At 57.3% G+C, this 17,737-nt stretch overlaps 1 protein-coding gene across 7 annotated transcripts in view; it reads right to left on the reverse strand.

The window, feature by feature from the left end:
• The window catches only part of NFASC (neurofascin), a 172,876-nt gene that overhangs the window by 28,743 nt on the left and 126,396 nt on the right, over positions 1 to 17,737 (reverse strand). For 3 of the 7 annotated variants that reach the window (XM_054690608.1, XM_054690605.1, XM_054690603.1), the window contains 13 exons: positions 17,095 to 17,206; positions 16,533 to 16,717; positions 14,557 to 14,688; positions 12,331 to 12,474; positions 11,612 to 11,723; positions 11,140 to 11,306; positions 10,474 to 10,621; positions 9,233 to 9,357; positions 8,296 to 8,340; positions 6,978 to 7,079; positions 6,518 to 6,715; positions 5,681 to 5,751; positions 4,334 to 4,556 (listed from right to left, as the gene is read on the reverse strand). In XM_054690608.1, coding sequence (XP_054546583.1) covers positions 4,334 to 4,556; positions 5,681 to 5,751; positions 6,518 to 6,715; positions 6,978 to 7,079; positions 8,296 to 8,340; positions 9,233 to 9,357; positions 10,474 to 10,621; positions 11,140 to 11,306; positions 11,612 to 11,723; positions 12,331 to 12,474; positions 14,557 to 14,688; positions 16,533 to 16,717; positions 17,095 to 17,206 — 1,764 coding nt within the window. Of the gene's footprint in view, positions 1 to 472; positions 678 to 2,290; positions 2,407 to 4,333; positions 4,557 to 5,680; positions 5,752 to 6,517; positions 6,716 to 6,977; positions 7,080 to 8,295; positions 8,341 to 8,678; positions 9,358 to 10,473; positions 10,622 to 11,139; positions 11,307 to 11,611; positions 11,724 to 12,330; positions 12,475 to 14,556; positions 14,689 to 16,532; positions 16,718 to 17,094; positions 17,207 to 17,737 lie in introns of those variants that run through there. The other 4 variants (XM_054690604.1, XM_054690606.1, XM_054690607.1 and 1 more) reach the window with 4 other exon arrangements.

Consider the following 17,737-nt stretch of genomic DNA (forward strand, 5'->3'; position numbering starts at 1 on the left):
AAAGGGGACTGGCTGACTGGCTGGACCCGGCCTGGGCAGGGCCTGCGTCCTGGGACTGGGCGCCCTCTGCAGGCCAGCGCACGCACAGGCGACCACCTCCACAGAAACTCCTTGACTCCGGTGTGGGAGAACTCAGAGGGTCCTAGATGCCTCCAGGTGTTCAGGGGGAGACCGTGCTTCTGCCTCAGGAGGTGGTGGGCAGCCCAGGCCCTGCAGTGTCCCTGGGGGTCAGGCTGCATGTCCCTGGAAGTGTCAGCGAACCACACAGGTCTTCTCTCGAGGTGCTCCTCCGGTCTGGGCAGGTCACCTGGTGACGGAGCGCGCCTTGGGCGCAGCAGGAGTACTTGCCTCGCAGGTCATCGGCTCTTGTGGTCACATGGAGGTCAGCTTGTGCCATGCTGGAGCGGCTCTGAGCCCGCCGGATGCGCTACCCTGGTCCTGCCCCACCCTGAGGAGCTGCAGCCAGACCTACCTCCTTCCGGGGTGGTGAACTCCTTGGTCTCACTGCGAGGCCCGTCGCCTCTCCCATTGACCACAACCATCTCCAGCTTGTAGTTACTGTAGGGGAAGAGGCGGGACACCGTGCCACGGGGGCGGTCACCGGGGAAGCTGGCTTGCTGTCTCTTCTGAGACACCCACAGGTTCTTCAGCAAGCTGCTCTCCCTCCAGTAGTAGGCCTTCAGGACAGAGGCAGCCGGTGAGGGGACAGTCAGGCAGAGCCGGGTTAGTGGTTAGTGGTGGTGGCAGTGACCAGTCTTCCCTTTGCTTGTCACAGGTTTCAAATCCCAATGACCCCATTGGGCCCCATAAGGGGGAGTGGACTTGTAGTCCATTCACGAGCCATAAACGCTTCTCTGGGAAACAGGCAAGTGGGTCAGGCTTACTCTGGGCGGCTCCAGCGTGAGGCTGCCTTCCAGGCGGGGGCACAGGCTGCTCGGGGGTCTGTGTCTGAGCCAAGGTTCCAGCATGGGAAGCCCTGCTCTGCTCAGACCGCAGCCCCTGGGGCTGGATTAGTAGGGTGTAAATTGGCAAGGCAGGAGCTGAAAAGGGAGGGTCACCGCAGCAGTCTGAATTTGAGCAAGGGTGGATTTACTCCTTGGAAGTCAAATGGTTTCTTTTAATACTGTTTGAAGACCTTTAGGGATGGGACAGTGACATGTCCAGGTCAGGGTTGCCAGGCTGCAGCGGCCAGAGCCCGGGTGCTGTGGGGCACCATGGTAGGCAGCAGCGTCACAGCTATGGTGGAGACTTGGCGACGCGAGTTTTGGTTAGCAGTGGGTAGGAAGCTCCAGGTCAGGATGCACACCAGCGTCGCCCAGGCCACTGACAGCAAGGAGAGGAGGGAGTCCAGGCTTACAGGGAGGCGGGGAGGGACCCCCATGGGATATGTAGCCAGAAGAGACTCCAGGCGAGGAGGTGAAAGGTGCAAGTAGACTACGGGGGGCAGGGTTGGATCAGTTGTGTGTATCCTTCTGCCTTCCTTCCTCCCCCACTTTCCAAATGCATTTCCCAAGAAGAGACTGATGCCTGCCCTCTGCCCCCAGCCATCTATCTGCCACTGGTGTGACCTGTGAGGTTGCAGAGCCTGGTTATCCAGGCCTCCCTTCTACCCAGACAACTTTTAAATAAGCTACTTATAAGGGAGAGCCTGCACAGTTTGGGTTTTCTCTCCCCTTCCCACCTCGGTTCACCCTTTCAAAGAGGAGAGATGATGGAGCAGAAACTGCTCACAGGCAAGAAGAGCAGAAGCCAAGGGCCTGGATAATCTACACATGGATCATCCAAAGTTGGCTGCGGCCAACAGCAGAGAAGGCACTTGCACCCTTCAGCGGCTCTGCCTGTTAGTTGGGGCTTTAAATATCAGATGGGGCAAGGCAAGTAGCCAGCGGGGCCGTTAGGAGAGGGGAGGGCGTAGCTCGGGCGCACTTCAGCGTGGCCCCTGCAGGTCACGTGTGCCCACGCACACTCGCACTCCAGACAGTGCGCTGTGCAAGTCAGCTCCGCCCTGCCCTTCGTGTGATTGTCTGCTGAGCAGATCCCCAGCAGAGCTGTGCAGGATACTCCTGGGTAGACATATATATATAGAGAGATAGATAGATGGGTATGTCAATATATGTCTATACATTTTTTTTCTGGGTGTATTTTTGAACAACTAACCCTAGACATTATCAAATCAACTCTGCACCAACAAATACCTCTAGGACTCCTTCCAAAAATCTCATGCCCCGCATCTGCTACCCCTTGCCCTGGTTAGCGAGCTGGGAGGTTAGGCAGGGGAGGGCGTCCTCACTCGGTACTCCCTGAGCTGGCCCTGGACCGTGTCGGAGTAGACTCGGTTCCACTGAAGGCTGATGGCTGTGCTGTTCAGGACTCGGATTTTAACCTCAGTGGGCGCGGCCCTGGGATCTGCAATGTGTTGGGACAGACAGCTGGTTACGCAGGTGGAGCTGGGCCCTGGACTTTGACGGGGCCCCTTGGACTTATTCTCTGGGGCCTGCACCTCCACCCTATCCCAGACAGCCCACTCTGGACACTCTGCCAGGGACTGTGTCTCTTCCATCAGACACAACTTCATACTTGGAGTGGGCAGAGGCTCAGGACAAAAGAGCAGCTGTCCAGGTGGGGGGCTTTGCCTACACCTTTAGAGGAGATCGTTTGCCCCCCCCACAAGCTGTCTGCCTCTCCACTCTACCTCCCACCCTTCGCCATGTCCCCCGTGCCCTCTGAACGGTTTCAGCTGGGCCTGTCCTCAGGCTTCCGGATGGCTCTGCCCAGTGGGAGGAGTGACAAGAGATCCTGGAGCAGGGGAGGGCAGGAAGGCGGGTATAGATTCCTCAGAGACCTCTTTGTAGGGCGACAGGTTGACAGCACTGGACTCTTCTACCAAAGGGAGCCCTCGCCACTAGGGGTGACCCTCCCATCCCTGCCCCATGGGGGCTGGAGGGATTCAGTGTTGTCCTGCCCTTATCAGCCTCCCATGGGCCACATGCCTTGTTGGCATCCCTCTTAACCCTGTCCTCACATTGTAACATCCCCTGTGAGTGGCATGCGCTTCCTACCAGCTCCCTGCAGGAAACATTACCCTCAGACCCAAGATGCCCTGGCCCAGTTCAGGAAGGGACTTGATCCTGAGATTACCTGGCAAGGGAGGGGCACCCCCTCTTCCCAATCCTTTACAGCACTCTGCTGCAGAAGCAGCTCTGCACCCCCACCCCAACCCATTAGAGCACACAGCACAGGGTTGATGGAGGTGATGGAGATGGAGGAGTGGTCTGAAGTCCCTGAATTCCCTGAGCAGACCCTGTGGGTTCCACACTTACCAACAGTGGTCCCCGCGGCCAGGACTATCTGCTGCCATGGAGGAGGAGCGAGAGGAGAGAGGGCCTGCTGGTCCCCTGTGCTTATCTTCCAGGTGGGACCAATCCATGATCATCTCCAGGAAAGAGGCCCGGGGCCCAACCTCACTTGTCCACCTCACTGTAATACATACTCCCTGCCCCCCTCCCTACAACACTGGCCCTGGAGACTCCGGTCCTTTCCAGGACTCGCACTTCCCTTCTGGTCACCCCTCCACCGACAGGGTCTCTGCTTAGACCAGATGCAGACCCGCCAGGGCCTGGACTACCCTGGCCAGTAGGGGTTCAGTGGACCCTGCTGCTTGGCTCAGCAGCCTAATGGGTTGAGGTATGGCCAGAGAGACAGCCCGTCTGCGAAGCCAGGCACAAACTTCCACGGTCCAGAATCGTGTTGATTTGCGCTGTGCTGGCCTCCACATCACTTCTCTTTAAGCTCAAGTCCAAGGAGTCAGCTGTGCCTGGAGCACTGGCAGGTGGCCTGTGCGCTGAGCCAGCCTGGGCCCTGTGGGCCTTCTCCACCCCAGGCTTCCCCGGGGGAGCCTGAGGAGGGTCTGGCCTGGAGCCCTACTTCCAATGGATGTTCTAACCATGGCTCTCTGTGCGGCTGGTGCTGCAGCCTTTTCGGTGCTGGCAAAGCTCAGTGTGGAGGCAGATTCGAGGCCTGGGCTCCTTTCGAGCCTGACATTTACTACTGTGTAATATCAGCAAGGGCTTCAGGGCCCTTTTTAATACCCATAAAATCACGCCTGTAAAATGAGCGCAGTGGACAAGGGGATGATGCTCAGGACTTCTAACTCGTGTTCAGGTATCATGTCCACTTCTGACAGGACCAGCGCCCTTTGTCCTAGGTCCCCATGGGAGTCTCTCCTTCTTGGGAATGGTCGTCTTCCTGGATGTTCTTGGAAGTGCCACGACCCACCCCAGCCTGTAAGCGCTGCTGTGGGAGTGCAGGGGGAGGGGCGGGGGAGGGTACTCACAATCTTCTCCGGAGTAACCAATGACAGTGTCTGGCTCCGGGCCCTTCCCAAAGTCGTTCTCGGCCTGGACTCGGATCTCATAGGGCACATAGACGGGGGTCTGCCCCACCACGTAGCGGGAGCCCCATACCGTCACGTTGTTCCAGGTCTCGCGGGTCTCTCTCCGACGCCACTTGACGATGTAGCGCAGGTTGGGGCCAAAGGCAGAAGTGGCGTTCATGGGCTGAGCGGGAGAGAGGCTGCAGGTGGGGGGTGCAGGCGAGGACCGGGGCCCCCACACAGCTTGCCCTTACTTTTGCCAGGCACCCCCTCCCTGATCTGCCCAGCATAGGCAGCCCCTTGCTTGGCTGGGGAGAGCAGGCCAATCCCCAGCTGAGCCTGAGAACAGACTCAGTCCCGCAAGAACCCAGAGCCATATGAATTCTGCTGCAGGTGGATTTCCTGTGATGAAGGCCTCACCCAAGACCTCATCACTGATGCTCAGAGCCCTCCATGCTTGGAGGGCATAGAAAGCAAAAGCTCTGCCTTCAAAAGGCCAATTTCCTGTGACAAGAGCAACTATAAAAGGACAATGGACAATGAAACCATATTCTCCAAGGCTGGAAGGGGATGAGTTTAGTTTAACCACAGCAAGCCTCCTGCCAAAGAATGCAAAATTCAGGCCTGATTGCCGTCCTCCCAAATCCTCAGGTGTCTGTCCTGTCCTTCCCAACAGGTCAGAGCTCTGAGAATGGGGATAACTCTGTTCTTTGCACCCCGAAGAAGCAGTCCCCTGGGGCCTGCTAGCAGAGCAGGAGTCCAAGAACCAGCCCTTGTAAGGTCATGGAGTGAGTCCCAGGCCTTGAACTCAAGGCCCAGCCCAGGTGCCAGACCCTAGCAAGACAGGCCGGTTGTGATTCCAAACCCGGCTCTCCGGGTTTGCTCACAGCTCACAGCTCACAGCAACTACTCAGTTCCAGTTTTGGTTTTGAAAACCTAGTCAGTGAGCCAAGATGAAGATGGGATGTTGATGACCCTGGAGGAGGGGGCCATCTAATGCCAAGCAGACCCCTGTCCCGAAAACACCTCCAACGCCTTTCCTCCCCCACTCCCAGCAATCTTCAGTGAAGGGAGCCCAGAACACACCCACATGACTTCCCTAAAGTCTGCCCTAAGTGCCTCCCTCCCCCCACTTATTTTGCTGGCACCTGTGACCTTGCCCCAGTGGCTGCTGGTACTCCTGTCTGGCTTCTGTTTCAGAGAAGAGCCAGGAGTTGTGAGACCCCATGGCCTTGGGGTCAGGGGTGCGGAGGGTGAAGACCCCCAGAAAAAAACTGCCAGGGAAGCAGCCATGGGGCCGGGCCTTACCGTCCACGTGATCTCCATGTTGTTCTTTCTTGTCCCTTCTCCCTTCACATCGGTGGGGTTGGACTCAGGCGCTAGAACCCAAATGGATGCCCAGTTCAAGTCCAATTCACGCCTCCCTGGGCTGTGTTAAGCAGCTAGCTCCCTCCCTCCTAACCTCCCTCCCTCCCACCCAAACAGCCCTTCTACACGGCCTGTTCTCAGCATTTCTACCCACAGGCAACTGAACTTGCTTATTTTTTCTCATGCAATGATGTGCCTTCCTAGCTCATATTAAAACAGAGCTATTTTCTTTAGAGTTTAAATCCCTTATCAGGCAGCATTTATCATAAGGCTCCCCAAATAGTGGGTGGTGGATGCAGCCCATCCCAGTGGGGACTAGCCCCTCTGTGGATTATCTGTAAGTATGTCTAATGCCAAACTGGCTTAGCCCCAGCAATTTTTGGGGGCATCTCCACCCTCAATGAGCTGCAGTGATTTCAAGAAATCTAAACACTACCCAAATGTGTCAAGAAAAGAAATCTGATATAATACCTGATTACATAATTCTTTCACAAATCTTTGCCACAGCTCTTCCTTTAAAGCAGTTAATTGAGACTTGTTGTTGACATTAGCAATAATAAGAATGACAGTTAACACTTATTGGGTGCTTACTGGATGCCAGGCACTGAGCTAAGTTCCCGAATTGCATTTTTAAATGTAACACAAAAGCCCCTCTTAAAGCAGAGTCTTGGAAAGGTGCAGCACAACCCCAAATTCAGGAGGCAGGGACTGGGAGGACTCAGTCTGAGCTCAGGGTTATCTGATCCCAGAGCCTTCTCTGCCAGCCCAAGCACCCACCTGTCCCACTGGTGCGGTAGCGCTCGGATGGGAGGCTGGGGTGGCTGCTCCCAACCTCGTTGACGGCGATGACCCTGAACTGGTAGTTGACATATGGGGACAGCTGCAGGACGGCTGAGTTGACACTGCCTGGGAACTTGGAGTGGTCGTGCCAGACCCCGGGCTGGAATTGGTCCTCTTCAAATTGGACGATGTAGTCTGTGTGGACAAGGAAGACAGAGCTGTTTGGGGTGGCTGGGCAGCAGTTCTTTCAAGGTACTTCCTCTGGGGCTTGTTAACCTTCTGATCTTCCCTGGGCAGACAAAGGCACAGGGAGAATTCTTCCCAAGACACAGAAAGGGAAACTGAGGCCTCCACACAGTCAGAACAGCCCAGGGCACCATCAAGGGAGGCAGGTTTGGGGCCAGAAGCCAGGGCCAGGCCTCCAACTTCTGGGCGCAGAGGACACGCCCCAGCTGACCTGTGATGGGGCTGTTGTTGTCATCCCCTGGGATCCAGGTCAGCCGCACGCTCCTCTCGGCCAGGTCGGTGAGCTCCAGGTCCCGCGGCCGGTCTGGCCGTCCTGGCAAGGGGAGGAGACACCAGGCAGGACTTCCGAGTTAGAGCGGCCCTGTCCTGGGGACAGATCCCCGCTGGGCTGAGGTCACCGCCAGCAGGAACATCCCAGCCCTTCCTTCAGGGGGCCAAGGAAGAAAAAAGAGGAGGCCCCAAATCCTACCATCCCCCAAAGAGTATCAAAGGATGTGGAGCAAAAGAAAGAAGATCCCATGGCAGACCTGGGGCCAGCCACGCTGTCGCAGCGTTGGGCTTGCACATGGCATCACAGGAGCCACGTGGAAGGCCAAGCTCTGGGAGAGGCCCGATGGGGCTTGCTGTGCTCAGATGGGCAGACTGTTAGGGGACTGGGCAGGGCAGGGCAGGCTGGGGGGAGGGGGAATTCCATCTGTGGCACCTGCAGGGAGGAGCCTAGCGTGTTTCCGGAGAGTGGGGCAGCACCTCTGAGGACCCTAGCCCTCCGGTCTCTCTAGTGGCTGTTTGAGTGCCATCCTGGCCCGGGGAGAAAGCCAGCTGGCCACCGGTGGTGGGGGGAAGCACGGGTGTTCCCCAGCCCAGCTTCCAGAGTGCAGTTGGTTTACTGGTGGGATGTAGAAGGTGAGCCCCATGAGCCCCATTCCTGTGCATGTGTGCGTGCTTGTGTTTGTGTGTGCATGTGCACGTGTGCACGCACCCGTCTCTGTGCGGGTGTGCATGTGTATACAATGTGTGTGCCTGTGTATGTGTGCATATGCATGTGTGCATGTCCCTACCTGCGTGTACATGTACATGCATGTGTGACTGCACATGTGTGCAGGTGTGCGTGCGTGCGTGCATGTGGGTGTATGCGGATAGTAAATAGGTGGATGACAGCAGGTGGCCTACAGATAATTTGAAGCAAGTGGGCTTTCCTGACTGGACCATAGTTTTCTTTGCCAGGTTGGGGAAGGAGAACAGCTCACATCCAGCAAGGGGTAACTGGCCAGAGTAAGGGGCTAGGGTGTGGGGGAAATGGCGGCTGAGGACTTCAGAGCTCAACCTGCGAAGGAGCAGGAAGCCCAGTGCAGGGCTGAGACCCAGGCACCCGGGTGGATGTGGGCCACTGAGGCAGTCTGGCAGGGACAGAGTATGACCACTTGCCACACAGTATATCCTGTCCGGTGGCACCTTCCTCCTCCCAGACTCCACCCTCCCAGGTGCTGGGCGCAGGGGATGTTGAGGGTCCTGTGATTAGTAAGAATTACCTTTGGGCAGGGCAGCCAAACGGTTAGTTGGAGTGGCCTGATCAGCTGCAAAGGTAAGATGAGTTATCCAGGTTAGCAGGTTATCTGGTATTAAAGGTATTCTAGAAGGATGGAAATAGGCAGCCAAGGTGAGAAAAGCTGCCCTGGGCTGAGGTGTTCCAGACTCAGCTTCACCCCTGCTTCTTTGGAGCACCCTACTCCTTACGGAGGCCCCTGGGTTTCCTCCATTGTGGGAGGAACCTCTGGCTCCGTCCAGTCCCAATACCACGGGCCTGCCATTCCCAGCGACTACACGCCTCCACCATAGCAAGATGAGTGGTAGTGGCAGGACACCCAGGACACACAGAGAGTGGACAGGACACCCAGAGGGAGGACAGAGGGGACTTCTTCCCTGGAAGGAAGCGGCTGCCTCCCCAGGGCGGGGATGCCTTGGCAGCTAGTCTGACCTGGACACAGGGCCGGACCGCACAGGACCCCTTCTACGTGCACAGCACACTGAGAAATCCCACCCAGGGGCAGGGAGCAGGGCGGGAGGGGGAGTAAGCTGGCAGCGGGTGCTGGAAGGACAAACACAAAATTCAGTCTTGCTTCAATGATGGATCATTTTAATCAACTTAGTGGTTTAGAGTTAGCTGCAAAGTTGTCAAAAAAGGTCACAATAAGAAACACCTTCTCACTTTCCGTCACTCAGGCACTTTTCAGTTGAGGATTCAGTGAGTTAATGATTCCACTTAGGGGGTGAGTTGTCCAGCACAGATTGTTCTGAAAGGAGCAGCTTCCCAGCCCCTGGGTCAGGAGGTGGAGAGCCCCAACCTGGCGGGCCCATGCATCGTGGCACTGCCCGCGGCATGGCCCAGGGCCCACTGCGGCTGTGGCCATGCGGGGACAGGGAGGGGCAGGATGGGAGGTCAGGGCCAGCGCAGGCAGCGGCAGTTACCTAGCACAGTGAGGTAGGCTTTGGCAAGGTCCTGGTCCAGCTCTGTGCTGGCGATGCACGTGTAGCTGCCCTGGTCCCGCTCTGCCACCCCAAAGATGGTCAGGGAGTCATCTTCCTTCTTCATCCTGCAAAGGTACCAGGCCGGGGCTGGAAGGAGGGCGAGTAGGGAGCCAAGAGGGGAGAGAAGGGGGGTGCGAATGCTGCCCCCTGCTCCTCCAGAGTCCGAGGGGAGGAGGAGGTGGTCCCTTCTGGAGGACACGAGGCTCCATCTCCACGCTCTGGGAGGAAGATCTTCACCACCCCACGAGCACTTACAGTGCCTGGTGCAGGGGAAGGAGTGTGGGTGCAGCCAAGGGGCCCCGACCCATGTTCACTATCCTCGAATTCCACACTGGGGCTGTTCTCTGTGCTTTCCTGTGCTAACCCAGTTAGGGCACAGTTAGACGTGCCCCCCCAAAGGCACTGGGGTGCCTTCTCTTCCCATACTTCCATCTTGGTCTCTGCCCAGATGGTTCTCTGTACCCAGGCTCAGCTCAGGCGCCCTGGCTTGTCTGGCATTTCCCAGGGCGCACCAAAGAGCAGGGCGGGACTGTGAACAGCAACTGAGTGCCAGAATGGCCGTGCCTGCCCTCGACACATCCCTGAAAACACTTTGATCCCTGGAAAGGGCTGGCACCTATTGGGACCCGGGGAAGAGTGTTCAGCAGGGCCGGTGGGGGAAGGCTGGGCCAGCTCTTCTCAAGCCCGACTGCACATGAGAAGCACCAGGGAGACTTACACACGCTCCCAGACCTGGAGACTTACACACGCTTCTCCTTCCACGCACTTAAATCCAAATCTGGGATGAGTGAGGGGTCAGGCCTCTAGCAAAAGCACCCAGAGGGCCAGACCTGCCCTCTGCGGGAGAACAGGGGAACTGCATGCAGGGCTGAGGGAGGAGAGGGTGTCCAGCTGGTGATGGGGACAAAGAAGGGGGAGGAAAAGAGAAGAGTGAGGGGAGACGGGGAGAGAAGCGACGAGGGAAAGATAAGAGAGGGAGAGAAAAGAGGAGACACAGAGGGGAGGAGCTGATGAAGAAAGGGCACAGGGAACGGGGTGGGGGTCTCCTCTGGGGCCACCATCGTGCCCTCCTCAGCGGTTCCTCAGACACATGGCCCGGGCACCTTGCCCTGAGCTCACCAAGCTCATGGGAAAAGAAAACGCCCCCCCCGCCCGCGGCAGGGAGACGCCAGGGCAGACACCTGTTCCCGATGTAGAGCGGCTCGTCGTCCTTCAGCCAGGAGACGGCGAGCTTCAGGGAGGGGTCGTGCTTCACCCGGCACTCCAGCTGCACCGTCGTGCCCCGCTTGACCGTCTGGTCCTCGGGCATCCGGAAGATCCTGGTGGGGTCTGGGGAGAAACGCAGGGGCTGGCTGTCCTTGACAAGGCCCCCACCCACCACCTCAGGGCCATATGCTCACCCCTCGGGGTCAGCCGCACACAGAAGGTGCAGAAATAGTCTCAGTCGCATGAACAGGGGGAGCCTGGTGTAGGTGAGCCCCGATAGTAAACCAGCCCCCAGTCCTTCCTGTCTGGGGAATGCAATTTCTGGGGTGGGAATGCAATGTCTCCCCTCTGTGCCGCTGTGAATGGTGGTTTCCCTTCCCAATTCTTTTTTTCCCCACTATTTATTTATTTTTTATTTATATGTATTTTACATCATTGTTCATTTTTAAACAATGTTTGTTTTATCCCCCCCCCCTCAGGTGTCGTCTCCATAGAATTTCCTTCACCAATTGATTCCACTCCTAGGGATTGACCCAAAAGACAAAAACATTGATTCAAAAGAATACCTGTACCCCCATGCTTACTGCAGACCTATTTACAATAGGTAAAAACCTGGGAACAAACCAAATGCCCCCCTTTACCTTTGACCTCCAGGCGGACCTGGTTCTCAGCCTTGCCCAGGATGTTGGTGGCCACGCAGGTGTAGATGCCTTGGTCCTCCTTGCGGATCATCTTGATCTCCAGACTGCCGTTCTCATAGACATGGTAGTTGCCGCCATCCAGGTTGCTCCCTTGCCCATTCTTAAACCTCACGACAGAGCAGCAGAACACACGGCATGCTGAGAAGGCCCAGTGGCTGGGCAGTGACTACCGGGACCGCCGTGGCAGAACAAGGACCCACTCGGGGGTCTGGAGCACAGGGACCTGCCTGGCCCGGGGAACCTGGCAAGCCCCTGGCCAGCCAGGCCTCCGCCCCCTTCTTGGCACTGTAAGGGGGTCGACCCAGAAGGTCTGCCAAGTTCCCAGGCCTTGCTAACACCTACTATATGTCAGGTGGGAATGAGAAAGGCGAGACAGGACCCTGAGAGGGAGGGCTGGTCTCCCGGAACTTACCATCGGAGCGTGGGGATGGGGGATCCAAAAAAGGGGCAGTCCAGCCGCGTCCGGTTGTAAAGGATCACCCGAATGAGCTGGTTCCGGGGAGACAGCATGCGAGGCGGCACGTCTGCAATTCCCATGGAGCCCGTCTTGGGTGGGGAGTCGACTGTGTCGGTTCTCCCCCTCAGTCTTACCGCTACAGGCCTTCTCCTTCCGGCAGCTTGCCAAGGGCCAGCAAACCTTCCCCTATCATCCTCCCTTCTGCTAGCAGCCTTGAGGGACTAGGAGGGGGAGGAGGAAGCTTATCCATCTGCCTCGACCTCCCTGCAACCCAGCTTTTGGACGTTATCCAGCAGGTTCTGTGCCTGCTTGTCCATGGCCGGCAGGCACCTCCTTGCAGCCCCTCTCACTGCCGGCTCCCTGCTCAGGGAGAGCTGCCAACTCAGAGGCATTTCCCAACCGAGTCCCGCCAAGAGGCAAGGCAGGTACAGTCAGCCTGGGTTCGCCAGGAGTGAGACAGGCCACGGTCCTGCATTGGGGAAGGGGGAGACAAGACTGACTTCTAGCGGGGAGTCAGCTCTCACATCCGCTCGTGGATCTTAGCTCCTCCATCCTTCCTGCAAAGTGCATTTCGGTCTCTCTGATTCCCCCATGAGCCTGCCCTCCTGCTACAACAGCCTGGCTGATCTGGGGTGGGTGTGCTGAGGTGGCAGCGTGGGCACGTGCGCACTCACCCAGCACGCTGACGAAGGCGTTGGCCAGCAGGTAGCCGTGCTCGTTGGAGGTGTTGCACTGGTACACGGCCCTGCTGCTGATCTGGGTGTCCCGGAAGATGATGGTGTCACCAGCCACCTCGCGGTTTGGGTTGGGTGGTGCCGCTACGGATAAGAAAGATGCTCCGAGTCAGAAACAGGAGGGAGTCAGGGCTCTGGCCCAGGCTCCCTCGCAGAATCAGGTGCTGTGGAAGCAGCAGCACAAGAAAGGGCCCAGGGGACCCGTCTTCTGTCCCACCAGTGCTGAGCTGGGACCTGGGGCCCCTCTTCAAACCTCCTGCAGCTCACTTCTCAATGTCTGGCTGGAAAAGGATCACCTGCCTCACCTGGAGAGCACCAGGCGGCTGCGGCCAGAGCACACGCTGGGCCAGGGAGGGGTGTGGAGTCTAACCACGTGAACTTCTGGGGCTACTAATCCTCTAAGCTTTGTTTCCTTGACTGGAGAACAGTGTGACCCCCACTCTGTGGGGCTTATAAACATGACTTGAGATTTTATACATGGATGAGGTCGTTGGCAGAGGGTCCGGCACATGCTGACTATTGCCGCTGTCACCATGTGGGTCTGATGTGTGTCCACTTAAGTGTGTCATGAAGCAAGGAGGCGACACACGACCTGCGACCTTCCCTCCCTTGAGCAGAGCGTTCCCCAGACAGTCATGAGTTAAACCCAAGGCCCACGGCCTGCGTAGACTGAACAGGTCCTGGTACTTCACAAGGCTACCTGGTCTTCCTAGGACACATATCCTAACTAAGAGAGAACATACCCTCTGCAGTTCTTGGGGTGTGCTGGTTGGGGTACACAAGGCACAGGAAGGGTACACATCACTCTGGGGCTCAGGGAAAATCAATAAACCTCCCTGGGTCACCTTTCAGTCACTAAGTGGGAAAGAATGACTCCCGTCTTCCCTCTACTCTGAGGAAGGTCAAGGTGAGAGGATGAAAATGAGCTGTAAACTAAGTTTTCCAGAGGGATGAAGAACTGCCTCTCTGCTCATCTTTCACCACCACAAGGTGACCTTCCTCTTTAAGACTTCATGGGGGGAGCAGATGACTCATCCGGGGTCACTCAGACCTACAGGGACAGTCAGACCTGGGGTCTGGCCCTGCGGGCACCACTCTACAGATAGCCCGGAACTGGGGTGTCAGCAGGAGGTAAAGGGAGACAAGTCAGCATCCTTAAGGTCCTTCCCTGAGTCCCCACTCAGCAAAAAGGTGCGAGGAAGACAAGCCAGCACCTTCAGGGAGCCCTTCCTGGGCAGTCGCCACAGACCCACCCACTGGGTGATGGGTGACTGCTCCAGGGCTGTGCGTGCAGCGCCTTCGTGAGCCTGGTCCCCAGAGCGCTGACAGGGCAGGGAGAAGAGAAGAGGGCAGGCCGCACCCCATCTTGTACCAGGGAAGGCTACTCCCCAGGGATGGCTGTAGGCACAGGCCTGGGCAGCAGAAGCCAGGCCCCTTTTCTCACCCCTCCCATGGCTGCCACCTACTGGCCACGTGGCCTGGCAGTTCATGGCATCTCATTCCATCATTAGCGTCTGTTCAAGAGGTGACAGGGCTGTGGCCCCAGCTCAGTGCCGGGGCACACACCAAGCAGTCTCGCCATCGAATTTTTTGCTCCATTTGGTTGATTTCCCTGCCTTGGCCTCTGACCCCTGGGGAGAAGATGATGCAGAAGCCTGGCCAGGACCTCTGCAGAAGGGCCCAGAGTTGCTGCCCAGCCCTCGGCACAGCCCCTCTCCAGAGTCTGCACTAGGCCACGGCCCCGCTGCGTCCCTGCTCTCATGGGAGTGTGTCCTCACACGCAAGCGCACCCTTTGTCATACCACCCAGCTCTTGGGTGACCAACAACTGGCGGCTGAGCTCCTGTCTACCTCCCAAGCCCACTACCTTCCAGCCACCACCGGGGCCCAGATGCTCAGGCACAGCACAGCCCCGGGAAAGCCAGGCTCTGTTGTTAAGGGCAGAAAACAGATTTAAGAAAAATCCAGCATCACAGGAATCCCCTAAATGCGGACGGTAACAGGCCTCCTGATCTTTCCCACCAAGACGAGGATGGCTTCCTGCCTCCTGAGATGTCCCAACACACAGGCAGCCTCTTCCGGCACCACCAGGCTGCCCACAGGGATGGGGACCCCAAGACTTTGCCTGGGGAGAGTGGAGTCAGGGGGAGGACAGCTGGTTACTCACACTGCAAAGGCTCCCCATTCACCATCCACTGGACGGTGGGCTTGGGGTTCCCATTGGCTCTACACACCAGTCTCCCGTCTTCGCCAGGAGCCAGGATAAGATTCTTGGGTTCGTCTAGCCAGTAGGGAGCAGCTGGAAGACAAGGACAGTGCAGGCAGTGGTGTCAGACAGCAGGGGCAGGGCGAGGAAAGTAGGCCACTGAGAGGCAGCCCGGGCCCTCACCACCTGCTCAAGGCTCGCCCTCACAGACCTCCTGCCTTCGGCTGGCCTGGCAGGCACCACAGAGGCCAACCTGTCTATTTCAGATTCCAGAATTATGTTCTAAACTGGGGCGGCTCACCAGTGTCTCTGAAGAGCTCTGAACAAACATGGGCACCCGGGCCCTTCCTGGACCCAATGAGTCAGAACCCTCAGGAGGCCTGGTGGCAGGCGCTGTCAGAACTCCACAGGTGTTCATGATGGGCACCCATGGGCGTGAGGCACAGGGCTGACCCCTGGGTTTCTGCTGTTGCTGCTTCAAGATGAGACAGTACTCACTCTTCTGGGCACTGCACTGCTGTTAGAGCTCTTAACTTTCCAGACAGCTTTTAACTGTCTGGAAAGTTCTGTGAATGTGTAGATGTGAAAAGGATCCTTTGAATCAGATTTGCAAAGATCTTGATCCTCTAAAAGAGGCTAAGAGGGGCCTCCCTGGTGGCGCAAGGGATTAAGCATCAGCACTATGAAGCTATCCGCAGCCACTGAAGCACGAGTTCAAGCCCTGGCCAGGGAGGTGACCCACATGGAGCAGCAGACCTCTCCTGTCTCGCCCACCTGCTGCTCCCCTCAGCAGTGTATTTCAGTAGATCTGCCTGTTCTGCTCCCCACTCTGTCTCTGGTGAATCCACTCACCCCCATCACCTCTGTACCCCAGTTCTTGTGTGCATAAATAAATAAACCTTTAACAACAACAACAAAAAGAGGCTAAGAACCTCTGGTTTGAGTGTGGGGCTGAAAATTGGCCCCCTGAGTGCACTGAGAGCCCTTGCAGGACCCAGTCACCCCAGGCTGAGCAGAGTGGGGGCACCCATAGGAGACCCTCAAAGGCTGTGCTCCACCGCCTGCCTCAGGTGGAACAGCAACACTCTGGGGAGGGAGCCACGATGACTCCACATTTTGAAAAGTAGCACAGTACCAAGCAGAGGTCTCTGACAGCACAGGACTTGGACGACATGCCACAAACAGGACCGCGGGATGGAATAAAGAAGAGGCTCAGGTGTGCTCCAAATGGACCATGGGAGGAGAGTCACCTGCTGAGGGAGCCCCTGGGCGATGGTGAGGGTACCCCACCTTCCCTTGACCCCCCATTGCACATACACACCCACCACACACACCACACACACATACCACACAAACACATCACACACACACCACAAATACCACAAGACCACACACATCACACTACAAGACCACACACACACCATACTACAAGGCCACACAGACATAACACATACCCCACACCCCCACCACACACACAACACATACACACCATACACACACCAGACCTATACCCTACTACACCTACCACACACACAATGCATGCACACCACACACACCACATCACACACATACCACACAACCATACCACACAAACATACCACACCCTACCACACCCCACACCCCCACACACCACAAATACCACACATATATACCACACCACCACCACACATACCTGGACATGCACCCCCACCACAGACACCAATACATACACACACACCCATCATACAACCCCCACACCAGACATATACCCACCGCACACATACCACCCTCCACCCAAACACCCACCACAGTGACACCGTCCCTGGCAGGCCACTCTGGCCACTAACCAGCGTGTTAGCTGTTTCCCCTCCTCACACTGCCCTAAGTGGCTCTTGGGGGAGGGTGGCACAGGGTATAAGGCAGCAAAATCATTGTAATGAGAAATACACACAACGTACCCTTTACTCTCACCGAGATCGTGTGCCGGATGCTGCCCATCTTGTTAGAGGCCAGGCAGAAGTACTCCCCGGAGTCTTCCTCAGAGACGTTGGTGATCCGTAGGGCCTTGTTAAAGTTCTCAAACTTGGCCTTGTCAGATGGGAGGTCCCCGCCTTTCTTGTACCACGCGATGTCCGGTGTGGGGCTGGAGAGGGACAGCAGGACACGGGCCTTGTCACTCACGGGCCCTGCTGCTCCTCTGCACAGCTGGGTCCCTGGCCCCTGGAATAGGGTGCTTGGCCCCGGGGTGCCTGTCCTGTCAGAGCTCAGCTCTCCCCCGGGGAGGGGTTTCGGCTACAGAGTATCCTGGCACGTCTGCAAGGTGACCCCGGATTCAAGCCTGACCAGATGCCTACCTATCTCCCCACCACCCAAAACAATGACAGGATAGAACAGAGATGACTATGATTTGCAAAGTCCTCACCAAGTGCCATTTGTGTCTCCTTTTTTCCCCCGCCCCATGCGGCAAGAACAGAGCACCCCCCTGAAGGTGGCCAGAAGTGGGGTGCGGAGGGTACGTACACCCCGGAGGCGATGCACTCCAGCAGGAGGTCCATGCCGCGCAGCACCATCTGGCTGCTTGCGGTGCCCTGGGGATACATGAAGCTGGGTGTTCTCTCGGCAACCCCTCGTGCTGAAAGAGGATAGAACAAGCTCCCGTCAACCTCCTGCCTGAGGCTGACCCAGCCAGGCCAGAGCTGTCAGAGTGGAGAGAAATGTCCTCACGCCCCGGCTTAAATTCAGAAGTACGAGCCGGACCCTCCCAGCCGAAACCACCCCAGGGCCGGGCATCATTAAGAGAGGGGTGTTAGGAAGCACGGAGCCCCCGGGCCCCACCAGCACATGTGTGAGCAGCTCTAAGTTCTAAAAGGATCCACCGAGAGAAGCCAGCTTCCCTGGCACTCCTGTGGACCCCTCCTTCCTGGGAACGGGGCGAGGGTGCCTGTGTGTTGCGTTGAGACCCGGAGGCCTATATGGTGGCCCCCAAGGGAGGCCATCTCAGCTGCAGATCTTGTGCCCGAGACAAAGATGTGGAAGAAAAAGAAGGCAGATATTTGGGCCACAGGACAGGCCACCTGCTCTTGGGGACCCTGGAGATAAGGAGCTGGGACGAAGCCACAAGACCCAGATGAACAGTCAGAGGTGCAGGGAGCGTTATTAATGG

The sequence above is a fragment of the Talpa occidentalis genome, unplaced genomic scaffold (genome assembly GCF_014898055.3).
Source record: "Talpa occidentalis isolate TD23 unplaced genomic scaffold, MPIMG_talOcc4v2.1 talOcc4.8, whole genome shotgun sequence".
NCBI lineage: Eukaryota > Metazoa > Chordata > Mammalia > Eulipotyphla > Talpidae > Talpa > Talpa occidentalis.